We start from the raw sequence: 26,021 nt of genomic DNA on the forward strand, positions 1-26,021 counted from the left end.
CAAGTGTTTAAAACACTGACTAAATTGCTTTAAAACAAGAATTTGAAAAAATTGTTTAATGTTTATTTATCTTTGAGAGAGAGAGAGAAAATATGTGCGTGCACATGAGCTGGGTAGGGGCAGAGAGAGAGGGAGACACAGAACCTGAAGCAGGCTCCAGGCTCTGAACTGTCAGCACAGAGCCCGATGTAGGGCTCAAACTCATGAACTGTGAGATCATGACCTGGGGTGAAGTCAAATGCTTAACTGACTGAGCCATCCAAATGCCCCTGAAATTTGAATTCTTTTTGAAAAGAGAAATATTAAAAAAAAACGAGAAATGTTTATACCCTTTATTTTCATTACTGTGGGACAAATCTTGAATGAAGAAAGTCTGTTTACCTTACAGTGCAATCCCAAAACATGCTTATGCAGTTATTTTTTTTTCTAGTATATTCTTTCCGTTCCTCTTTGTTGAATCTGTAACTTGATGTGGAAATTCAATTGAATGAGGTCACATGCAACATAATACAAGGTTAAAAAATTGTTTAGACTTCAAGGAACAACCCGAAGCTAACAGTGTTTATTGGCATTTGGAGAGGAGCTATTTGTTTCTTAGCCGGGATAGTAAACTTGACTTGATCTGTAATTTTAGAGCCTGAAGTAGGGCCACTACTGTGGCACTCTTTTTACTTATGTGGTAGTATATTCATTGTCTTTTAGCTTCCAGGATTGCTGTTAAGTCCAAAACTGTTCTGATTTTTTGATCCTGTATATGTGACCAGTTTTCTTTCTGGAAGCTTACAGGTTTTCTTTTTTTTTTAATTAATTAATTAATTTATTTATTTATTTTTTACGTTTTTTATTTATTTTTGAGACAGGGAGAGACAGAGCATGAACAGGGTAGGGTCAGAGAGAGGGAGACACAGAATCTGAAACAGGCTCCAGGCTCTGAGCTGTCAGCACAGAGCCCGACGTAGGGCTCAAACTCACGGACTGCGAGATCATGACCTGAGCCGAAGTCGGCCGCTTAACCGACTGAGCCACCCAGGCACCCCCAGGTTTTCTTTGTCTCACATGTGATATTTCATGACAAGTGGTGTTGTAGGTCAATTTTCATTTATTTTGCTCAACATTCAGTTGGTCTTTTTGAGCCAGAAATTCACGTCCTGTTTGTTTTGTTTTGTTTTCTTTTCTTTTCCAAATTATATTTAAGCTCTAGTTAACATACAGTGCAGTATTAGTTTCAGAATTCAGTGGTTCATCACTTACATACAAACCCAGTGCTCATCCTAACAAACGCCCTCCCTCTCCCTTTTTTTTAAATGTTTGTTTATTTTTGAGAGAGGAAGTGTGGGGGAGGAGGGGCAGAGAGAGGGAGGGAGACAGAGGCTCTGAAGCGGCCTCTGCCCTGACAGCAGAGAGCCCCATGGTGGGCTCACACTCACGAACTGGGAGATCATGGCCTGAGCCGAAGTCAAACCCTTAACCCTCTGAAACACCAAGGTGCCCCAACAAGTGCCTTCCTTAATATCCATCCCCCATTCGTCTCCCTTCATTAGCCCTCAGTTTGTTCTCTGTTCTCAAGAGTCTCTTATGGTTTGTTTCCTTCTCTTTCTTTTTTTACCCCCCTCCCATATTTTCATGTTTTGTTTCTTAAATTCCATGTATGAGTGAAATCATATGGTATTTTTCTTTCTCGGACTGACTTATTTCACTTAGCATAATACATTCTATCTCCACGTCATTGCAAATGGTAAGGTTTCATTCGTTTTGATGGCTGAGTAATAACTCCATCTTCTTTATCCCCATTTTCTTTATCCACATGTCCTCAAGTTTTGAAAAATTTTATTGAATCATTTTGTTCATGGATTCATTAACTTCATTTTTCTCTGTTCTCCCTTTTTTCTTAACTATTACCGGATGTTGGACTTCCTAGACTGCTCTCTGCCTGTTCCCTCCACACGCCTTCTACTTATATGGATTTGCCTATTCTGGACATTTTATATAAATGGAATCATACAACATGTGACCTTTCGTGTCTGGCTCATTTTGTTTAACAGTGTTTTCAAGCTATATGCAAGTTACAGTACATATCAGTACTTAGAATTCCTTTTTGTGACTGAATAATATTCTGTTGTATGGGTAGCTAACATTTTCTTTTTCCATTTACCAGATGATGGGCATTTGGATTGTTTCCATTTTTTTTTTTAACCTGTTAAGAATAATGTTGTTTGAACAGTATTTTTCAAATACTTTGCAGTTTTTCTGTGAACATTAATTTTCATTCCTGTTGGATATATACCTAGGAGTGGAATTGCTGGGTCATGTGGTAATTGGATGTTTATTTTTTGAGGAATCGCCAGACTGTTTGTAAACAGGCTGCACTGTTTTACATTCCCACCAGCAATGTATGCATGTTCTAGTTTCTACATATGGTCATCAATACTTATTACTTTATTATTTTGATGATAGCTTTCCTAGTAGGTGTCAAGTGATATATGATTGTGGTTATAATTTACATTTCTCTTAATTACTGAATGATATTGAGCATCTCTTCATGTGCTCATTGGCCATATATATACATCCTCTTTGGAGAAAGGTGTATCTTTTGCCCATTTTTATTTACTTATTTTTTTAATGTTTATTTTTGAGAGAGACAGAGCGCAACTGGGGGAGGGGCAGAGAAAGAGGGAGACACAGAATCTGAAGCAGGCTCCAGGCTGTGACCTGTCAGCACAGAGCCTGACACGAGACTCAGACCCACAAACCTAGAGATCATGACCCGAGCTGAAGTTGGATGCTTAACAGACTAAGCCACAGGTGCCCCTGTTGTTGTTGTTGTTGTTGTTAAAGGAAGTTTGTTGTTTGTTTTTTCTTTGCCCATTTTTATTAATAAATATATATATTTTTTTTATTAAAAAAAAATTTTTTTAACGTTTATTTATTTTTGAGACAGAGAGACAGAGCATGAACAGGGGAGGGGCAGAGAGAGAGGGAGACACAGAATTGGAAGCAGGCTTCAGGCTCTGAGCCATCAGCCCAGAGCCCGACGCGGGGCTTGAACTCACGGACTCACGGACCGTGAGATCGTGACCTGAGCTGAAGTCGGATGCTTAACCGACTGAGCCACCCAGGCGCCCCAATAAATATTTTTTTAATGTTTGTTTATTTTTGAGAGAGACAGAGAGCAAACAGGGGAGGGGCAGAGAGGGAGACACAGAATCCAAAGCAGGCTCCAGGCTCCAAGCTGTCAGCACAGAGCCGTATGCAGGGCTCGAACTCATGAACTGCAAGATCATGACCTGAGCTGAAGTCAGATGCTTAATCGACTGAGCCACCCATTTGCCCCTCCTTTGCCCATTTTTAAGTTGGGTTCTTTATTGTTGAGCTGTAAGAAGTCTTTGTATATTCTGTATACTAAACCATTATCAGATAAGTGATTTGCAGAGTTTTGTGCTTTTGGTGTCATATCTAAGAAAGTGTTGCTCAATCCAAGGATACAAAGATGTACATTTATGTTTCTTTTTAAGGGTTTTATAGTTTTAGCTCTTACATTTAGATCTTTGATCTGTTTTTTTAATTTTTTTCTTTTAATTACATATACATAAAACCTTCCATCTAAGCTATTTTAACATAGACATTTCAGTGGTATTAAGTACATTCATATTGTTGTACAACCATTACCACCATCCATTTCTAGAAGTCTTCTCACTTTTCACAACTGAAACTCTGTTGCTATTAAACAATAACACCCCATCCTCTGTCTCCCCAGCCCCTGGCAACCATCATTCTACTTTTTTGTCTCTCTTATTTTTGACTAGGTTTCTTTTTTTTTTTTTAACGTTTTATTTATTTTTGAGAGACAGAGCATGAGCAAGGGAGGGGGAGAGAGAGAGGGAGACACAGAATTGGAAGCAGGCTCCAGGCTCTGAGCTGTCAGCACAGAGCCCGACGAGGGGCTCAAACTCAAAAACCGTGAGATCATGACCTGAGCCAAAGTCGGACGCTTAACCGACTGAGCCACCCAGGTGCCCCAACTAGGTTTCTTATATAATTGGAATCCTACAGTATTTATCTTTGTGTGACTTACTTCTTTCACTTTAGCTTAATGTTCTTAAAGTTCATCCATGTTGTCAGAATATCCTTCCTTTTCAAGGCCAAATAATGCTTCATTGTACATATATACCACATTTTGCCTATTTATTCATCTGGTGATGGATTCTTGGGTTGTTTTAGCTATTCTGAGTAATGCTGCCATGAACATGGGTATACAGATAACTCTTCAAGACTGTGCTTTCAGTTATTTAAGGTTTATACCTAGAACTGGAATTGTTAGATCATGTGTAATTATGGTAATTCTATTTTTAATTGTTGGAGGAACTGCCATACTGTTTTCCACAGTGACTGTACCATTTTACACTCCCACTCACAAGGGTTCTAGCTTATCTTGACCAAAAGTTGCTACTTTCTGTTTTTGTTTTTTTGTTTGGGTTCTGGTAATAGCCTTTCTGAGGGGCTCCTGGGTGGCTCAGTCTGTTGAGTGCCTGACTTTGGTTCAGGTCATGATCTCACAGTTCTCCAGTTTGAGACCTGTATTGGGCTCTTGGGTTCTCAACTGTCTGTGCAGACCTGGCTTTGGATCCTCTGCCCCCCACCCTCCCCTGCCCTGCACCTCACCCTCCTCATGCTGTCTCTCTCTCAAAAAGAAATAAACATTGGGGCACCTGGGTGGCGCAGTCGGTTGAGCGTCCGACTTCAGCCAGGTCACGATCTCGCGGTCCGTGAGTTCAAGCCCCGCGTCAGGCTCTGGGCTGATGGCTCGGAGCCTGGAGCCTGCTTCCGATTCTGTGTCTCCCTCTCTCTCTGCCCCTCCCCCGTTCATGCTCTGTCTCTCTCTGTCCCAAAAATAAATAAAACGTTAAAAAAAAAAATTTAAAAAAAAAAGAAATAAACATTTAAAAAATTGTAATAATAATAGCCTTCCTGATGGGTGGGATATTGTTGTCTCTAGTCCCTTTTTTTATTTTTAAGTTTATTTGTTTTGAGAAAGACTGAGACAGTGTGAGTGGGGGAGGGGCAGAGAGAGAGGATCCCAAGCAGTCTTTGTGTTGCCAGCGAAGAGCCTGATTAGGGATTCGAACCCTTGAACTGAGATCATGACCCAAGTTGAAGTCGGACGCTCAACTCACTGAACCACCCAGGCACCCCTTCGTCTTTATCTAAAGTTGATGTTGAAGATGAATCCTCAGATGGCTGATTTCTTTATTGTCATTTATATTAAGAGTGGGGTACTAGAAAACTGATGAAAAGGTCTAAGCATACAGGGATGAAGTTTAGCAACTGTGGAATTCAATTTACAGTTTGCTGGCTAGGCTATTTCTCTAGATGAACCATTTATATCAGTGAATTGTAAAGCTCCTTGTTTTGTACTGGGCACGTTTTTCTGAGGATCTTGTAATCTCCCGCCTAGACAGTACAGGCCTGGCTTCCAGTTTTCTCAGAATCACCAGGAACAAAGTTTGTATGTAAATGTTCATTTAATCTTCCTGTTTTCTGTACATCATCCATGCCTTTGACTGTGTCAGTCTTAAGACCTTCTGTTTTATCCTTTCCAGAAAATAAACCTCTGACTTGTGGCTTGAGTGGGGAGGCATTCACTGAAGGAGTCCAGAGTCAAAGAAGTGATCTAGACATACTTTTATTAGTTTTAAGTTTTAAAGTTATTTTTAAACTTTATTTATTTTGAGAGAGAGAGTGCAAGCAGTGGGGAGAGGGGCAGAGAGAGAGAATCCCAAACAGTGTTCATACTGTGAGTGCAGATCCTGACATGGGGCTCAATCCCAAGAACCCTGAGTCATGAGCCAAGATCAAGAGTTGGACACTTAACTGACCAAGCTACCCACTTAACCTACTGAGCCACCCAGGCACTCCTGGAAAAGTATACATTTTACACTTGATCTTAGCCAAAAGGCCCTAAGAAGTGATGGAAAAGTATACTTTTTTTTTTTTTTTGGAAAAGTATACATTTTAAATGACAAGCACTTTCAACAAATACCAACAATGTAGTTTTTAAAATTTATTACCCTGTAATAGACATTTTTTCCAAGTTTTGTATTGCTAGGGACACTGAAGCATCAACATTCCCATACGTGTTTCTTGGTACACGTAGGTGAGGGTTTCTCTTTATAGTTAGTAGAGTTGTTTGGTCATAGATTGTGAGCCTTTCCTTGTAAGATATTGCCACATTGATTTCCAACCTTTGTGACACCCAACTAACGAGATACAAAACTTTCTAATTAACTTTTTCTTTTAAAATTTCCCTCATTATGTGGGGTGTCTGGGTGGCTCAGTCGGTTAAGTGTCAGACTTCGGTTTAGGTCATGATCTCACAGTTGGTGAGTTCAAGCTCCGTGTTGGGCTCTGTGCTGACAGCTCGGAGCCTAGAGTCTGCTTTACATTCTCCCTCTCTCTCTGCCTCTCCCCCACTTATGCTCTGCCTCTGTCTCTCTCTCTCTCTCTCTCAAAAATAAACATTAAAAACATAAAAATAAAATAAAATTTCCCTCAATATGAGTATAACACACTACAGAGAAAAGCACTAAACAGATATCTAATAAACCAGTGCAGTTTTCAAATATACACAAACATTGAACATTCTGTAATAAATTTCCAAGTACCCCATCACCTTGGGGTAAATTTCCAAGTACCCCACCATGACCCCATCAGTCATTTTGTGTTATTTCTTAATTACCCCTTCCACCCTCTTTGGATTATTTTGAAGCCAATCCCAAATATCACATCATTTTATTTGTCAGTAATTCAGAATATATTACTAAGAGATAAGACAGTGGTTTTCAGCTCTGGGCGATTTTGCCCACTAAGTGACATTGGGCATTGTTTGTAGACATTTTTGTTTGTCACAACTGGGAGGCTAGTAGTAGGTGCTACTGGTATCTAGTAGGTAGAGGCTAGGGAGTTGCTAAACATTCTGCAATGCATAGGATAGCTCCCAACAGCAAAGAATTATCCAACCCAAAATGTCAGTATTGCCCAGTTTGAAAAACCCTGAGACAAGAATTCTTTAAAAATCATGTGCATGGTACAGTTATCACATCTTTTATTATTATTATTATTATTATTATTATTATTATTATTATTAAGATTTTACTTTGGGGCATCTGGGTCTCTTGGTTGAGCATCTGGCTCTTGATTTCAGCTGAGGTAATGCTCTCACAGTTCGTCAGTTCGATCCTGTGTTGGGCTCTGTGCTGACAGTGTGCAGCCTACTTGGATCTCTCTCTCTCTCCCTCTCTCTCCCTCTCTCTTTCTCTCTCTCCCCCCCCCCTCTCTCTCCCTCCCTCCCCCCTCCCCCTTTTCCCTCCCTCCCTCTCTCCCCCTCTTTCTCTGCCTCTTCTCCCTCCCTCCCCCCCTCAAAATAAATAAGTAAGTAAGTAACCTCTTGGGGCTCCTGGGTGACTCAGTTAAGCATCTGACTTGGCTCATGTCATGATCTCACAGTTCGTGAGTTCAAGCCCCACATCGTGCTCTCTGCTCTCAGTGCAGAGCCCACTTTGTATCCTCTGTCTCTGTACACCCACTGCGTGCATTTTCTCTCTCTCTCTCAAAAATAAGTAAATATTTTTAAAAATTAAAAAAAGATATTTTAAGTAATCATGGGGTTCAGATTCACAACCCCCACATCAAGAGTGGCATGCTCCACTGACTGAGACACCCAGGCACTTCTGTAGTTGTTACATGTAGAATATGAACAATATTGTGATATCAAATGTCAGGTTTAAAATTTTTCTCTTTCAAATGAGATTTTAAGTATCTTTTACATTTGATTTTTTTTAATTAAAACAAATTCAACTAATTGCATTTGGTTGATTTCTTCTAAGTCTTTGCTAATATATAGTTGTCTTCCTTTTTTTACACTTATTTGTTGAATAAAACATATCCCTTGTCCTATATACTGTCCCCCACTCTCTAGATACTGCTAATTGTATCTTCGTCTCCTTAAACAGACTTGAAAACAGTGCTGTTTGTAACGCTGCTTCCAGGAGTTGCTTGTACCATCAACTTGTGAGCCTTTATAAATTTGATTCCTTGACTTTTTCCCATAAATTAGGATTTACCTTCTTGGGACTGCTAAGTCACTAACACTTGTTGTTCTTGTTTTTTATCTTCCCAAAATTTTATTGCTTTTGTTCCGTCCACCATTCTTTTGTGCTCCTGGGTTTAAGCCTTAAGAAAAAAAAAATCTGTTGACTCCTTAAATATAGAGAACAAACAGATGGTAAGTTACCAGAGAGGAGATGGGTAGGTGGGTAAGTGAAACAGGTGAAGGGGATTAAGAATACACTTACGTTGCTGAGCACTGAGTAATGTATGGAATTGTTGAATCACTATATTGTACACCTGAAACAAATATAACACTATGTTAACTACACTGGAATTAAAATTAAAAAAAAATCTGTTGACTCTCATTTTAATAGGATTTTGGAGAGAGTAAAAGTTACATGTGGAATCTGTCACTTTGCCTGGAAATTTGAGATACTTTGGTTCTTCCTATATATCTTTCTAAACACATGCTATAATTATTAGACCAAAATTCATATTTCTAGGAGTTGTAACTCTAAAGGAACAGGTACTTCAAAAGTCATAGAGTACAATAGATCTAATCATTTTTATGTAGCAGATAAAAGTATTGGACACTTGGGGCGCCTGGGTGGCGCAGTCGGTTAAGCGTCCGACTTCAGCCAGGTCACGATCTCGCGGTCCGGGAGTTCGAGCCCCGCGTCGGGCTCTGGGCTGATGGCTCAGAGCCTGGAGCCTGTTTCCGATTCTGTGTCTCCCTCTCTCTCTGCCCCTCCCCCATTCATGCTCTGTCTCTCTCTGTCCCAAAAATAAATAAACGTTGAAAAAAAAATTAAAAAAAAAAAGTATTGGACACTTATAATATTCTAAAAATAGTTAATAGTTTTCTTCTAGATCAATATATAACATTTAAAAACAGCTATATTCTATATTTAGCTAAGATGGCTAGCTTATTATTTACCTCATTGAAGGCTTTAGATGAATATTTATACCTACCAAGATTAATTATTGTTTGGTGTTGTAAAGGACTCTGGACAGTATATAAAGATGTCAGATCTGGAGGAAAGTGGATCACTTGAAATAAACTACTTTTATCTTCCCACTCTTAACAATATTTTAAAATATTAAAAATATTTCTCTTGGGGCGCCTGGGTGGCGCAGTCGGTTAAGCATCCGACTTCAGCCAGGTCACGATCTCGCGGTCCGTGAGTTCGAGCCCCGCATCAGGCTCTGGGCTGATGGCTCGGATTCTGTGTCTCCCTCTCTCTCTGCCCCTCCCCTGTTCATGCTCTGTCTCTCTCTGTCCCAAAAATTAAAAAAAAAAAAAAAAAAAAAAAAAAAAAATTTCTCTTAACCAAGTAGCTTTCAGTAGCAAGGCAGTTGTGGATTGTTGAGGTTTTTGTTTTTTGTTTTGTTTTTTAGTATTTAGCAGAAATAGAAATTTGTGATTGTTCTTGCTGAGAAACTGCTATGGTAATAATTTTTGCAAGGATCTATTATTCAGAGTCCTATTCTCTTTAGAGACTATATAGGGGTATTTATCAGTTAGCTTTGGTGTGTAAAAGATGACTCCAAAGCTTAGTGCCTTAAAACAATGACTTATTATTTCTCGGGATTCTGTGGATTGACCAGACAGTTTTGCTTCCTGTTTTGTCAGCTAGGGCCATTTTTGTGCTCATAGTCCGCTATCACCAGAGTTAGAAGGTTCAAGACTTCCCCTACAGGTCTGGGGACTTGATGCTCACTGTTGGCTGAAATGTGTATCGTCAGCCCTCAAAGGGTCTTTCCAGTAAGATGGCCTGGACTTCTATGTGGTGGCTCAGAGCAAAAGAAGGAAGGAAAGCTGTCAGGCCTCTTAAATAATAGACTTAAAACTGACACAGTATCGCAATTGGTCTATTTTTTTGGTCAACCAAGATGGATAGCTAGCCAGCATTCTAGAGGAAGGGAAATAGATGATTTCTTTCTTTTTTTTTTTTAACTTGTTTTATTTTTTATTTTTTAAAATTTACATCCAAATTAGCATATAGTGCAACTATGATTTCAGGAGTAGATTCCTTAGTGCCCCTTACCCATTTAGCCCATCCCCCCTCCCACATCCCCTCTGGTAACCCTCAGTTTGTTCTCCATATTTATGAGTCTCTTCTGTTTTGTCTCCCTCCCTGTTTTTATATTATTTTTGTTTCCCTTCCCTTATGTTCATCTGTTTTGTCTCTTAAAGTCCTGATATGAGTGAAGTCATAATGATTTTTGTCTTTCTCTGACTAATTTCACTTAGCATAATACTCTCCAGTTCCATCCACGTAGCTGCAAATGGCAAGATTTCATTCTTTTTGATTGCCGAGTCATACTCCATTGTATATATATACCACATCTTCTTTATCCATTCATCCATCGATGGACATTTGGGCTCTTTTCATACTTTGGCTATTATTGATAGTGCTGCTATAAACATGGGGTGCATGTGTCCCTTCGAAACAGCACACCTGTGTCCCTTGGATAAATGCCTAGTAGTGCAATTGCTGGGTCATAGGGTAGTTAATAGATGATTTCTTGATAAGAAGAGTAGTGTGTTCTTATAGGGAGGGAGAAATTGTTGATAGCCATGTTTGGAGATTATTTACTGCAGGGGAAATTATAGTAAATGTTGTCTTAATAATGTGTTTATTTCTTGGATAAGGCCATGTGTTAAGAATTTAATTTCGTAGAATTTTGTGGTTTTGGATTCATTAAAAACAATTCTTATGGTTGAGTGATATTAAATTAACATTTTTCCAAATGTTAATTCAAAAAAGTTTTTCTGAACATTTGTTTAGCCAATCAGTAGGAGGAAGGAAGAGAGAAGGAGTAGACGGGAAGGGAAAAGGTTTGTTGGAGTGAAACCTAAAAATATGATTGTTTTGCAGAAAAAGGTAGCCATTTATTTGGGGCCTGTTTTTTCCTGTCAGAGTAACGTCCTAAATTGCTTTATTTTTCTTTTTTCTCCAGCTTTATTGAGATGTAATTGACATTTAATACTGTTTTTAAGTTAATTTACTTTTTGAGAGAGAGTGCCAGCAAGCAAGAGAGAGGGTGAGAATCCTAAGCAGGCTCCGTGCTGGCAGTGCAGAGCCTGATGTGGGGCTCGATCCCATGAACCATGAGGTCTTGGCCTGAGCGTAAATCAAGAAAATCAAGAGTCAGAGCCTTATCCATCTGAGCTACCGAGGCACCCTATAACATTGTGTAAGTTTCAGCTATACAGTGACAATTTGATACACTTAACATATTGCAGAATGATTACTGCCATTGTATTGGCTAACCACCTCCACATGCCACATAAGTACCATTTCTTTTTTGTGATGAGAACATTTAAGATACAGTGTCTTAGGAAATTTCAAGTATATCATACAGTATTACTAAATGTAATCACCTTACTGTACATTAGATCTCCACAACTTGTCCATCTTATAACTTGAAATACTGTGACCAACATCTCCCCATCATTTCCTCCATCCTCCCACTCTCCCAAGTTGCTCTGTGTAACCTAGTGCTGGGAAACTAAGGGGAATGAATTAAAAAGATAAAAGATACTAGTATATAATTTCCTTTTTTTTTTTTTCTTAACATTCATGTATTCATTTTGAGAGAGAGATAGAGCACGAGCAGGGGAGGGGCAGAGAGAAAGAGAGAGGATCCCATGCAGCCTCTGTACTGTACGCTCAGAGTTTTACCTGAGGCTCTAACTCATGAATCGTGAGATCATGATCTGAGCTGAAACCAAGAGTCGGTTGATTGATTGACTGAGCCACCCAGGCACCCCACTAGTATGTAATTTCTAAAAAGCTCTGTATGTACTGGAATTAAATTATTTCTTGTAGCATTAAAATGTAATTACTGGGCCCTTTTGTGTTTTTCACCTTATATTCTTTAAATTTTTCCTGTAAGACTTTAAAAAATTAAAAATCAAAGAGGTGGTTCTCTTCTTGGTTGCCTGTGTGTTCTGGAAATTGTTGGATAAAATTTGAGTTACAGGAAGAAAGAATTTCATACTACCAGATTTGTTCCTACCAAGACTCCGACTTAACTCATGATCTTGAGCACACATGTATTTTTTTTTTTTTTAACATTTATTTATTTTTGAGACAGGTAGAGACAGCGCATGAACAGGGGAGGGTCAGAGAGAGAGGGAGACACAGAATCCGAAACAGGCTCCAGGCCCTGAGGTGTCAGCACAGAGCCCGACGCAGGGCTCAAACTCACAGACCGCGAGATCATGACCTGAGCCGAAGCCGAATGCCCAGCCGACTGAGCCACCCAGGAGCCCCAATAGCACACATGTATTAAGAAACTTGAGGACACACCTAAAGCTATTATTACACTGTATGTTAACTAACTGGAATTTAAATAAAAACTTTAAAAAAAAGAGAGAGAAACTTGAGGCTGAGGAGGTTGTATTTTATTTGATGGGTAATATTTTCTTTTTTTTTTTTTTTTAATTTTTTTTTTCAACGTTTATTTTTGGGACAGAGAGAGACAGAGCATGAACGGGGGAGGGGCAGAGAGAGAGGGAGACACAGAATCGGAAACAGTGATAGGTAATATTTTCATACTTTCCCTATTGTCATACCAAAGAACTGATTCTCTGCTTGCCACCTCCTCTTTGTTAATCTCAAAAATGTTCCCGAATCCTCAGTAGCCCCACTGTAATGATTATATGGGTTAAACATTCCCTGTAGGTTAATAGGTCAGATATGCCATATTAAAAACTGGCTTTGAGGGGCGCCTGGGTGGTTCAGTCGGTTGAGCGTCTGACTTCACCTTAGGTCATGATCTTGTCATCTATGGGTTCGGGCCCCGCCTTGGGCTCTGTGCTGACAGCTCAGAGCCTGGAGCCTGTTTCAGATTCTGTGTCTCCCTCTCTCTCTGCCCCTCCCCCACTCATCCTCTGTCTCTGTCTCTGAAAAATTAATAAACCTTAAAAAAAACATTTAAAAAAAATACTGGCTCTGAGAGTTATACTTTGTTCTTAATATTAAGGTATAAAATGTTTTTAAAACAGGTGATATTCATTGTTCATAAACCTTTCCCGGCCTAACTATAGATTTGAATTTTTTTTTAATATTTATTTTATTTTTGAGAGCGTGAGTACACGTGCAAAAGAGTGGGGGAGGGGCAGAGAGGGAGACAGAGGATCTGAAGTGGGCTCTTGAACTGACAGCAGAGAGACCGATGTGGGGCTCGAACTCACGAACCATGAGATCATGACCTGAACTGACTGTTGGAGGCTTAACCAATGGAGCCACCCAGGTGCCCCTATAGATTTGAATTTTGTTGGGTCCTTTCTCAACCCTTGATCCTGATAAAGTGGAAATTCTTCTCGAGTGTGAATTTCATCATAGGAAAACAGAAACTTCATTTTTCTTGTCATAGTTCTATAATATCTTCCCCAAGACACTAATAAATGCTTCTATTATGGTGTAAAAGATACTTGATGGCATCTCAAGTGATTTCAATGTGGACAAAGAGCTCCTGTCTCTTAGCTTACATAAAATGTAATTTTGAAAAGACATTTCTTCAGATGTACCTATTCACGTTTTTGTTAATATTGTCTAGTGTCTAGTTTTGAAGGTTGGAGTGTTCAAGGGAGACACAAAAATCTCATTCTGTCAAGTTAGTATTCTGAATAACTGTTATAAAATATAATTGCAGACTTGAGACCTGGTTTGGGTTTTGGTTTTTTGGTTTGTTTTTAACTTGAATTGTATTTTCTGTGCCTTAATCATCACATGAGAGAGCTTTGCAAATATGTAGCCAGTCTTCTAACATAGTAAAACTTAATGGCTTAGTTGACGTTTGTTACCTATGTTACAGAGATTGTCAGTCTTTAGGAAGACTGATTTAACTGGAGAGATTATTCATTTTGAACTCCTGAGGTTAGTGTTGGAGAACTGGTTAAACAGAAACTGACTATGCTTTGGTATTGAAGAGTAAAGTCATTGAGAAGTAATACTCTTAAATTTCAAGGATTTACAGTTCTAAGTAACAGTTTTTATATATTTCAAAACATCTGAGAACCAAAACTTAATCGTATGCTACTTACTAAAAATAGTACATGTGAGTTTTTTAGGGGATGGAGCATAGCTTTACAGGGTATAATGGGAAATAGAATGTCATTTTTACCTCTTTGAGATCCCTGTTGTCCTGCCATTTGTTTTGTTTTTTTTTTTAATATTTAAACTTTTTTTTTTTAACGTTTATTTATTTTTGGGACAGAGAGAGACAGAGCATGAACGGGGGAGGGGCAGAGAGAGAGGGAGACACAGAATCAGAAACAGGCTCCAGGCTCTGAGCCATCAGCCCAGAGCCCGACGCGGGGTTCGAACTCACGGACCGCGAGATCGTGACCTGGCTGAAGTCGGACGCTTAACCGACTGCGCCACCCAGGCGCCCCTGTCCTGCCATTTGAAATAGCACAGACATATACCAAGATAGGGGCACCTGGGTGGCTCAGTCAGTTAAGTGTCCGACTTCAGCTCAGGTCATGAACTCACGGTTCATGAGTTCGAGCCCCGTGTCAGTCTCTGTGCTGACAGCTCAGAGCCTGGAGCCTGCTTCAGATTCTGTGTCTCCCTCTCTGTTCCTCCCCTGCTTATACTTTGTCTCTCTCTCTCTCTCTCTCTGTCTCTCAAAAATAAAGATTAAAAAAAATGTTTTTTGAAAAGAAATACACCAAGATAATTAATATTAATTAATTTCCCTGTTTTCTCTAGCTTGGGACTGTGGTACATGATTATTGTTATGGAAGAGCGTGGCAGTGACCTTTGACAAAATAAATTCTTTAGGTTTCTAGTTGGTATGTAGTTGTCAAATGAGGTGGAATCAGCTGGTGAAGCATACAAGATTCTGGTTACCTAATGGTAGGAAGGGGGCTTTTCCTGACATTTCAGGATTTTCTTTGGAGCTTAGTGAGTGGTGGAATATTTTGGCATACGTGCTTCAACTGTCTGTTAGCTCATAGACTGTTCTCATCTTTCTGGCTATGGGCCACCCTCATTTTGGACATAGAGTATTGAAGAGCATTGACCACTGCTTCAGTAACTGAAAGGAGAGGGAATTTCAAACACTGATAAATTCCCTGTATAAAGTCTAGCCTGCCCTGACAACCTTGCTACCACTGTTTGTCAGCTCCAGGAGTTGTTAGGAAATCATAGCTGTTTACTTCTTTTGCTTTTGGTACCATGTGTACCTCCCTAATGTTTTGTCCCCCTGTTTACTACATAAGTAGTCTTCTAGAAGAGTTGTGCTTTCCCTGTCCTAACTAACTCTGTCTTTTATTAAGTCATCTTCTACTTTGGCCGTGATTGCCAAAATTCTAAACTTTGCTAGGTATAAGATCCGATGGCTACACTGTCAGAGGATATTACTGCCTTTCCAAGTACTTTGTTGAATCTAAGATGTCATCATTTGAAAGATGTATACCATTATTGTATGTACTAAGAAAGAAAACATACTACCAGTTAAGCTGACATGCCATTGATTGTAATATGCAATTTGATTTCAGATATATATATAATATATAATATTATATTATATATAATTAAAGTATTTTACAATCAAAGAAAGATGGTATTCTCTTTCTCCAGCTACTTAAAACTACTCTGTAATTGTAACTATTCTTCAACAGATACTTGGTGCTTCCCATGGACCAGGCATTGTGCAGAAAGGCTGGATGGAGGTCAGGTCCCTATCTTTCATTTAATGTTGAGAGACATTAAATAATCACAGAGATAAATATGAACTAGACTGGGTTATTAAAGTAGCTTGTGCTTCTCCGTTGTAGGATTTAATAAGAAATTGAATGGAAATGGGGGGCTTCCTGGAATCACCTCTCCAAGGACAACATTTAAGTGAAGCCTGAAGGTGCATGAGGCAGGTGTGTGCAGAGTATTCTGGCAGACTGTTCCTAGAATCTTGGACTGGTTGAAAAAAAAATTTTTTTTAAGTTTTGAAATGAGTAAATGGTAGTTCATATAGGAAAATAAAGTCTAGAAAAAGTTCTTGATCTTCAATATGAACAAAGAATGTTGTCTTTAATTATAATAGAACATTTCCATCTATGTGGTAGCTGCTGAAATACTTAAACTTCTTGTTTTTCTGTATCATTCAGACTGACTCCAAAATACCTGTTCCATTCAAATTCCGTAGTTCAGTATCTTTTGTATATTACTGTGGACTGTTTCCTGACACTGTCAGTGACTAAGCCAAATGACTAGGCTTCTCTGGGAAGTTGATGTGCTTTTGTTTATCTTCACATTTGCAAGTGTTCAAGTACCAGTTCTCCGTGGTACTGTACTAGGCATTCATCCATTCATTCATGCATTTGAGTGCCTCTTACATTCCAGGCTCTGGGAAACAGTAAAGAATTGGATATATCTTGTCTTTCACTTAAGGAATTTGTAATTAAGCATTCAAGGAGTAGAGGTGAAGGTATATGGAAGTTAACTTTTGATAGTTACAGGGGAAAAAAATTGAACATAAAATATTACTATACAGTACTATATTTGATACTAGATTTATATAGTACATTTAATGAGTAATGTAGCAGCTTGGAGGAAAAAGGATGTCCCTGGGGAATAAAAAATATTTTTTCATTCTAAGGAACCAGTATGTGAACACTAATTTTTTAAATTGGAAGTGTTTAGTGTTGATGTGGTTTTTTAAAAAATACTTTATTTCTGGGGCGCCTGGGTGGCTCGGTTGAGCGTCCGACTTCGGCCCAGGTCATGATCTCACGGTCCGTGAATTCGAGTCCCGCATCGGGCTCTGTGCTGACAGCCCGGAGCCTGTTTCAGATTCTTTGTCTCCCTCTGTCTCTGACCCTCCCCTGTTCGTGCTCTGTCTCTCTCTGTCTCAAAAATAAACATTAAAAAAAATTTTTTTTTTTTTAATTTATTTCTGAGAGAGATAGAGTAGGCGAGGGGCAGAGAGAGAGGGAGACAGAGGATCTGAAGCAGACTTTGCACTGACAGCAGAGAGCGCAATGTGGGACCTGAACTCACAAGCTGTGAGATCATGACCTGGGCTGAAGTCAGACACTTAACTGACTGAGCCATCCAGGACCCCCTATTGATGTATTTTAAAACCATAACTGTGCTTTTGTAAAGTTAGGTTAAAGTAAACCGAGGTCTAGCCTTTTAAAACTAATTTTTAAAAAATTCTTATTTTAAAGAGAGAGTGAGCGTGTATGAGTCAGGGTGAGGGGCAGAGGTAGAGAGAGTGAGAATCTTAAGCAGGTTCCATGCTCAGCAGGGAGCCCATCGTGGGGCTTGATCCCATGATCCTGGGATCACCACCTGATCCAAAATCAAGAGTCAGATGCTCCGTGGACTGAGCCACCCATTTGCCCCTATGCTGTGTAAATTTCTGTTATGGTTTAACTTCTTTGTTTTGTAGTTGTAAAACTCTGGTCTGGAGAAGTTGAAACATTGCTTAAACTTACCTAAGAACGTAATAATGAAAAAACATCAAAGGATGTTAAAACATAGGGAACCTGAGTGGCACCTAGGTGGCCTAGTTGGTTAAGCATCCGACTCTCGATTTCAGCTCAGGTCATGATCTCATGGTTCTTGAGTTCAAGCCCCGTGTCAGGCTCTGCACTGACAGTATGGAGCCTGCTTGGGATTCTCACTCTTTCTCTCAAAATAAATAAATAAAGTTTTTAAAAATTAAAAAAACAAAAACAAAACACAAAACTTAGAAAACCTGAGGGGTGCCTGGGTGGCCCACCTGGATGGGCGTTAGGCTCTTGATTTTGGCCCAGGTCATGATCTTGTGGTTCATGGGCTTGAGCCCTGCATGACTCTGCACTAGCAATGTGGAGCCTGCTTGGAATTCTTTCTGCCCCTCTCACTTCCCCACTCGTTCTCACTCTCAAAAGAAATAAATAAACTTAAAAAAAGCCCCACAAACCTTAGAAAACCTGAATTCTGCATTTTGTCCCTACTCATATCAGCAAGAACATGAACAGGTTATGGAATAACTGTTAGGATTCTTATGGAAACTTATGTCATTATGCTTACACATGAGATGGTTAGTTTTCAACATACACAGCATAAAAATCTCTATCAGTTTTTTGGTAGACCGATTATTGAAGTGAGGGACATCTAGAATTCTTTACAAACTTAGAAAATAGCCATCCATGTAGACTCACATTTAGAAGAAAATCCCACTTTAGTCATTGGGATATTTCAGCTTAATAAATACCAAGTAAGTTGTATGAAACATTAACTATAGAGTTGATAAGACCCTCAAGCACTAGAACGTTTTCTGGGGATATCCAAGAAACATACATCCCACATTTCTGTAGTAGAAGGTGATGACGAAAGTCTTTTTGTACTTGTAATGATTGTTGGCAAGAAATGTGCTGCTAATCTGGATCTCAAAAAGAGTTATCAAATGGTAGTGAATGAAAATTCAAATGAGGACGGTATTTGTCATGTTCATCTCCATGTTCTTAGAGGTCAGCAGGTAAATTGGTCTCCTAATTAAGCATGTTTTAGGGATAATTTTCCTTTCTCTGGATATTGATGAAGTTTGTAAGTTCTCATGTGTTGAACATTACAGTATCCTTATTTTTACATGTGTGTATGGATTGAAGAAATAATTTTAAAAACCCATACATTATGTGGGCACCTGGGTGTCTCAGTCAGTTAAGCATCTGACTTCGGCCCAGGTCATGATCATGATCTTAAGATTCGTGAGTTTGAGCCCCGCATCAGGTGACCTGCTTCAGGTGAGTCCCACTTCTCTCTGTCTCTCCCTCCCCTCCCCCTGTGGAGTTCCCTCTCTCCCCCTCTCCCTTCCTTCCTCCCTCTTTCTGCCCTTTGCTCACTTGTGCCCTCTCTCTCAAACAAATAAATAACTATACATTTTAAAAGGCATTATCAAATGGTTAAAAGTGAGGGGTGGTAATTTTTCTAGTTAAATTGAAGTGTTTAAAGATTTTTTTTTTTTTTTAATGTTTATTTTTGAGAGAGAGAAACAGGGAGTGAGTGGTGGAGGGGCAGAGAGAGAGGGAGACACAGAATCCAAGCAAGCTCCAGGCTCTGAGCTGTCACCACAGAGCCTAATGTGGGGCTCAAACTCACTAACCATGAGATCATGACCTGAGCCAAAGTCTTAAACGCTTAACCCACTGAGGTACCCCTACACCCCAGAAATGTTTAGATAGTAGTAGGAAATGTATTTGAAAGTCCATAGAGAATTAAACCTTACTTAAATTAATTGGTATAAGGTTATGGGACTCTTTGAACTAAGAAGAGAAGTGCTTAGGAAACTTTCAGGATATCAAAATTGTTTATAACCTCTTATCTTTAAAAATACTAGTTTTGTTATATACCTATAAACAAGAGAAGCATATAGCATCAAATAAACTTTTTCAATTGAGAACTGTTCAGTAAAATCCATAGTTGGCTCCCATAAGATCTTTATTTTAATGTTTTTTTAGATTTCAAGGAAAGTTAGAATATAAAATCTTTTTAGAAATTGAGTATTCTCAGGGTGCCTGGCTGGCTCATTTGGTGGAGTATGCAACGCTCAACCTCAGGGTCATGAATTCAAGCCCCATGTTGGTCATGGAGTCTACTTTAAAAGAAAAAAGAAATAAATCTATCTTAACTGTAAAAGTTTCTTTTTTATTCTTTTTCCTAAATTTCTAAATAGATAGTTTATTTCTCTGTTGATCTTTCTACAGAGAAGAAGTTTGTCAGTAAATAGAAAGATTCCTTGATTTGGAGTTTTGTCCTAGCCCTATTTTCATTCCCAGTAACATGTAATTTACACTATGATATATAAGATGGATCTGAATACTGTTTCTTTTAAGATAAAAAGCCAAAGAAATTACTGTATAGTTACAAAGCCAACTGTTAAACAAAAAACAGCATGTTATATTGGGGTATTTTTTTCTGCCAAAGTAAGTTATCTGTCTAGATCGGTGCCTTTATTAAATTTTAAGATTCAATTTCAGTTTCATCTTGATGTAGAGACATCAGATTGCATAGTTTCTGTGTTTATTCAGTCTAACTGGGTTTCCACTATTTCAGTTACCCTCTAGATGGTTACTTTTAGTACCTGTTTTAATCCAGATTTACACTCAAGACTGTTAATTTCTATTTCAAATAGGCAATAAATAGACTTGTTATACAATTTAAAAGGTAAAGCAAGCTTTTCTTCCTGAAGGCAAGTACTTAATTAAGTTTTGGGGGTATTCAAAAATTATATGCAAATTTTCAACTATGTAGGGGGTTGGTGCCCCTAACCCCCAAGTTTCAGGGTCAGCTGTACTGTTAACTAGTTTCTTATGTATTCGTTGGAGGCATTTTATGCATATAGAAAGGTGGATGGGGGTGCTTGGTGGGCTCAGTAGGAAGAGCATGTGACTCTTGATCTCTGGGTTGTGAGTTCGAGCCTCATGTTGGGTGTGGAGATTACTTTAGAAAATAAAGTCTTTTTAAAAAAGTAAAGAGGGGCACCTAGGCGGCTTGTTTGGGTGAGTGTCACATTCTTAATTTAGGCTCAGGTTCTTGATTTGATCTCGTGGTTCACGAGCTGAAGCCCCACATTGGGCTCCAAACTGACAGCACAGAGCCTGCTTAGGATTCTCTCTTTGCTTCACTCTCTGCCCCTCACCTGCTCTTTAGAGCTCACTCGCTCGCTTGCTGTTTCTCTCTCTCTCAAAAATAAAAAAGAAAAATGAATGGATGCATGGATATATGCTTCCTCAAAAAAAAACGTTGAAATATAACTTAGAGTAAAATTGAGCAGTTTTAAGCATACAGTATGAGTTTTGATAAATATATACACAGTTATGCAGTCTCTCCCAAGTTTATCATACAGAACATTTCCATCACCCCCCAAATTTTCTTCATGTTCTTTTGTAGTAAGTCCGCTCCACCTCCCTCTAGCCTCTGGAACTATTTATCTGCTTTCTGACACTATAAGTTTACCTTTTCTAGAACATTGTTCAATAGAATAATATAGAATGTGATCTTTTTATATCTGACTTCTTTCACTTAGGAGTATATTTTTCAGGTTTATACATATCAGTACCTAAATGTCTTATTAGTTTAACTTAGAGTGAGGTTTTTAAAAATAATTCTATCATACTGGCTCATGAAATGGACTGATGGATCTTATATTCAACTTAGGTAAATCTTAGCTCTTGATGTTAAACCTTGACCTCCTTCAGGATGGAAAAAGATGACAACTTGAAAGCAAAACATTAAGGATAAAGCACAAGTAAAATTCCATTTAATGAACATGGTAGGAGTTCAGAATAATTTGTTTGGTTCAAATTCTATTTTAATAGCAATTTATTGCTATTTAAGTAAAAAAAAAAAAAGATACCTTTTATGTTTTAAATTAAGCAAGTGTTCTTAGTTATACTAACCTGTATTAGAAACAACATTTGGCGTGGCACCTGGGTGGCTCAGTCGGTTGAGTGTCTGACTTCAGCTTAGGTCATGATCTCACAGCTCGTGGGTTCGAGCCCCGCTTCGGGCTCTGTGTTGACAGCTCAGAGCCTGGAACCTACTTCTGATTCTGTGCCTCCCTCTCTCTATGCCCCTAACCCACTCATTCTGTCTCTGTCTCTCTCAAAAATAAATAAACAGTTAAAAAAAAAAATTTAAGAAACAACATTTGGGAATGGGAATTGTACCATAGATTTTTTTAAATTGTTTGTTTATTTTTACCATTTAATTTAATTTTTAAATTTATATCCAAGTTAGCGTATAGTGCAACAATGATTTCAGGAGTAGATTCCTTAGTGCCCCTTACCTTTTTAGCCCATCCCGCCCTCCCATAACCCCTCCAGCAACCCACTATTTGTTCTCCATATTTAAGAGTCTCTTCTGTTTTGTCCCCCTCCCTGTTTTTATGTTATTTTTGCTTCCCTTCCATTATGTTCATCTCTTTTGTATTTTAAATTCCTCATATGAGTGAAGTCATATGATATTTGCCTTTTCTGACTAATTTTGCTTAGCATAATACCCTCTAGTTCCATCCACATAGTAGATTTTTTTCTTTTTTTAAGTAATCTCTCCCCCCAGGTGGGGCTCGAACTCACAACCTGGGGATCAAGAGTTGTGTAGTCAACTGACTGAGCCAGCCAGGTGCCCCAGGTAGTTATTTTTTTCCTTGAGATGGGCAGGGAATTTCTGTTGCAGAGAAATATAAAAGCCAAAAATTGAGATAGGTAAGAAAGTAAATAATGTTGGGGTACCTGGGTGGCGCAGTTGGTTAAGCATCTAATTTTGGCTCCTCCCGGTTCGTGGGTTCCAACTCCTTCGGATTCTGTGTCTCCTTCTCTCTGCCCCTTCCCTACATGTACTCGGTCTCTCTCTCAAAAATAAAATCTTTCAAAAAAGAAAGAAAGTAAATACTGTTAAATCTCTGTCTCAATCCCAGTGCTTTAAAAAAAATACAGGGTGCAGGGGCACCTGGCTGGCTCAGTCAGTTAAGCATCTGACTTCAGCTCAGATCATGATCTCACGGTTCATGAGTTCCAGTCCTGCTTCAGGGGAGTTCGTGCCCTGCTTCTGGTAAGCATGAGCCCCGCATCGGGTGAACATGAGCCCCTCTTCAGATGAGTTCTGCCTCTCTCTCTGTCCCTTGTGGGATTGTCTCTCTCTTTGCCCTTGCTCACTTACGCTCTCTCTCTCAAAAAACAAAAAACCAGAAGACTACAAGGGGGCCCTGGCTGGCACAGTCAGAAGAGCATGCAACTCTTGATCTTGAAGTCTTGGGTTCAAGCCCCACGTTGGGTGTGGAGATTACCAAAAAAAAAATTTTTAAATACAGAACTTTGTTTCTGTACTCTGTCCTCCAAGCTTCCAGGTAGTGTACTACAGAATAATTGTACCAAAATGACTGGTTGAATAAGTTAACTCAGAGAAAGGGACTTACAGAAATAACTAAGTGCTGCAAATTAAAAACTATATAATATTTGGAATGTTAAATCGTATCTTCATAGAACTCATTAATAAGATTCTAAGTAGTTTTTTGTAATTTAAGTATAGTTGGTATGCAGTATTACGTTAGTTTCAGGGGTAGAACATAGTGATTTGACATTTATATCCATAATGAAATGCTCACTACGATAAGGGTAGTTACCATTTGTCACCATATAAAGTTATTAAAGTATTATTGGCAGTATTCCTTATTTTGTACTTCATATCCTGGTGACTTAATTTTTCTTTATAACTTAAAGTTTGTACCTTTTAATCCCCTTCACCTATTTCATCCATCTCCCTCACACCCCTTCTCTTGCAGTTACCAGTTTATTCTCTGTATTTATGAGTCTGCTTCTGTGTTGTTTTGTTTATTCATCTGTTTTGTTTTTTAGATTCTACATTTAAGTGAAATCGTTTACTATTTGTCTTTCTCTGTTTGATTTATTCCACTTAGCATAATACCCTCTAGGTCTATCCATGTTGTTGCAAATGACAAGATGTCATTACTTTTTGTGGTTGAGTGATACTTCATTGTGTGTATGTATGTATGTGTATATATACACATACATACATATATATGTATTTATGTGCCACATCAGTCTTTTACCCATTCATATGTTGATGGATACTTTGGTTGTTTCTGTATTTTGGCTGTTGTGAATAATGTTGCAGTAAACATTAGGGGAGCATGTATCATTTCGAGTTAAGTGTTTTCATTTTCTTTGAGTAAATACCCAGAAATGAAATTGCTGAATTGTATGGTATTTCTATTTTTAATTTTTTGAGGAAGCTCCATACTGTTTTTCTTAGTGGCTGCACCAGTTTACATTCATTCCCACCAGCAGTGCATCCTTTTCTCTGCATCCTCACTAGCACTTGTTATGCCTTGTCTTTTTTTTTTTTTTTTTTAAATTTACATCCAAATTAGTTAGCATATAGTGAAACAACTTGTTATGCCTTGTCTTTTCAATACCAGCCTTTCTGACAGGTGTGAGGTGATAGCTCATTGTGGTTTTGGTTTGCATTTCCCTGATGGTTAGTGATATTGAGCATCTTTTCATGTGTCTTTTGACCATTTGTATATCTTCTTTGGAAAAATGTCTATTCAGGTCTTCTGCCCATTTTTAAATCAGATTGGGGTTTTTGGTGTTGAGTTGTAGGAGGTTATATATAGAGAGAGAGATATAATATATATTATGTATATCTATATAGAGATATATATTCTCTATATATCGATATGGATAATCCCTTATTAGATCAATCATTTGCAAATCTTCTCATATTCAGTAGGTTGCCTTTTTTTGTTGATAGTTTCCTTTGCTGTATAAAAGCTTTTAGTTTGATATAGTTGCTTTTGTTGGTCTTGCCTGAAGATACAGGTCCAAAAAAATATTGCTAAGACAGATATCTAGGAGTTTACTGCCTATGTTTTCTTTTAGGAGTTTTGTGGTTTCAGGTCTTACATTTTTAAGTCTTTAATCCATTTTGAGTTTATTTTTGTGTATGGTGTAAGAAAGTGGTCCAATTTCATTCTTTTGCACGTAGCTGCCAAGTTTTCCATTTATTGAAGAAACTGTCTTTTCCTCATTGTATATTCTTGCCTCCTTTGTCCTAGATTAATTGACCACACAAACGTGAGTTTAATTCTGGCTCTGAATAGTTTTTATTGTGCTTTTTTTAAATGTTTATTTATTTATTTTTTGAGAGAGAGCGCGCACTAACAAGCCTGGGAGGGGCAAAGAGAGAGGGAGAGAGAAATCCCAAGCAGGCTCTGTGCTATCAGCATAGAGCCCCAGGTGGGGCTCAAACTCACGAATTGTGAGATCGTGACCTGAGCTGAAATCAAGAGTCAGACGCTTAATCAACTGAGCCACCCAGGCACCCCTGTTGTACTTTTAAAATACTAAATTTTACTATTTTTACTGTAGTTGTTTAAAAATATAATCAGGGGCGCCTGGCTGGCTCAGTTGGAGAAGCAACTTGCTATCGGGGTTGTTAGTTTAAGCCCTATGTTGAGTGTAGAGATAACTTAAAAAAAATTTTTTTTTAATTAAAAACATAATCTAAAACTATCCCTTGTTTTAAATCTCAAATGCCAAGCCAAGAGGAAAAGGAATAGAGTATGATTTCCTGCCTTGTGTTTTTTTTAGGAATCCCCACCTAGTAACGAATCTTAAGTTGGTGGGTTCTTCATGGGAAAGTAGCTAAGCAGCTGGCATCTGGTTGTAGAGCATTACTATAGGTAGATCTGTCTCTGATTACAAAATTTTATGATGGACTTTCTTATTTTAGCCTTTTTAATATATCCAGCGTTTTCATTATATCCCTTTTTAAGTTTTTTCAACTGCCTTTGGAACCCTGGTTGTCTATATCAGCTAAAAACCTATCAGTGTCTCGTCAGATGGTCCCATGTCATTTGAAACATTTATGACTTCCAGAGCTTGTCCCAAGTGTAACCTAATAGTTTTGAGATACAAAAACTGGTATTGAAACTTCTTTTTTGAAAACTAATAAATTACATTTTTACCTTAAAACAGTTTTTGTAGTTCTTTAGTGTACAATACATATTTACTTTCCTTATATTTACTTACTGAACTGTGAACAAGGCAAAAATGATCCACTTTAAAATTTTTTTTTTTTTCAACGTTTATTTATTTTTGGGACAGAGAGAGAGACAGAGCATGAACGGGGGAGGGGCAAAGGGAGAGGGAGACACAGATTCTGAAACAGGCTCCAGGCTCTGAGCCATCAGCCCGGAGCCTGATGCGGGGCTCGAACTCACGGACTGCGAGATCGTGACCTGGCTGAAGTCGGACGCCTAACCGACTGCGCCACCCAGGCGCCCCAAAAATGATCCACTTTTTAACATACATTTGTATTCAAGAATCCCAAATACTTTAACCTAAAGATTCACGGATCTATCCTTCTCTGACTTTGAAGGATTGTTCA

At 38.5% G+C, this 26,021-nt stretch overlaps 1 protein-coding gene across 2 annotated transcripts in view; it reads left to right on the plus strand.

Annotated features, from left to right (window-relative positions):
- The window catches only part of UBE2D2 (ubiquitin conjugating enzyme E2 D2), a 57,403-nt gene that overhangs the window by 12,890 nt on the left and 18,492 nt on the right, over positions 1-26,021 (plus strand). Inside the window, exon 1 of one of the 2 annotated variants that reach the window (XM_043574281.1) lies at positions 15,751-15,796. The exons of the other annotated variant lie outside the window; for it this stretch is intronic. Within the exon in view, the coding sequence (XP_043430216.1) occupies positions 15,791-15,796 (6 nt within the window). The 5' untranslated portion in view covers positions 15,751-15,790. Of the gene's footprint in view, positions 1-15,750; positions 15,797-26,021 lie in introns of those variants that run through there. 2 annotated transcript variants of the gene reach the window in all.

The sequence above is a fragment of the Prionailurus bengalensis genome, chromosome A1 (genome assembly GCF_016509475.1).
Source record: "Prionailurus bengalensis isolate Pbe53 chromosome A1, Fcat_Pben_1.1_paternal_pri, whole genome shotgun sequence".
Lineage (NCBI taxonomy): Eukaryota > Metazoa > Chordata > Mammalia > Carnivora > Felidae > Prionailurus > Prionailurus bengalensis.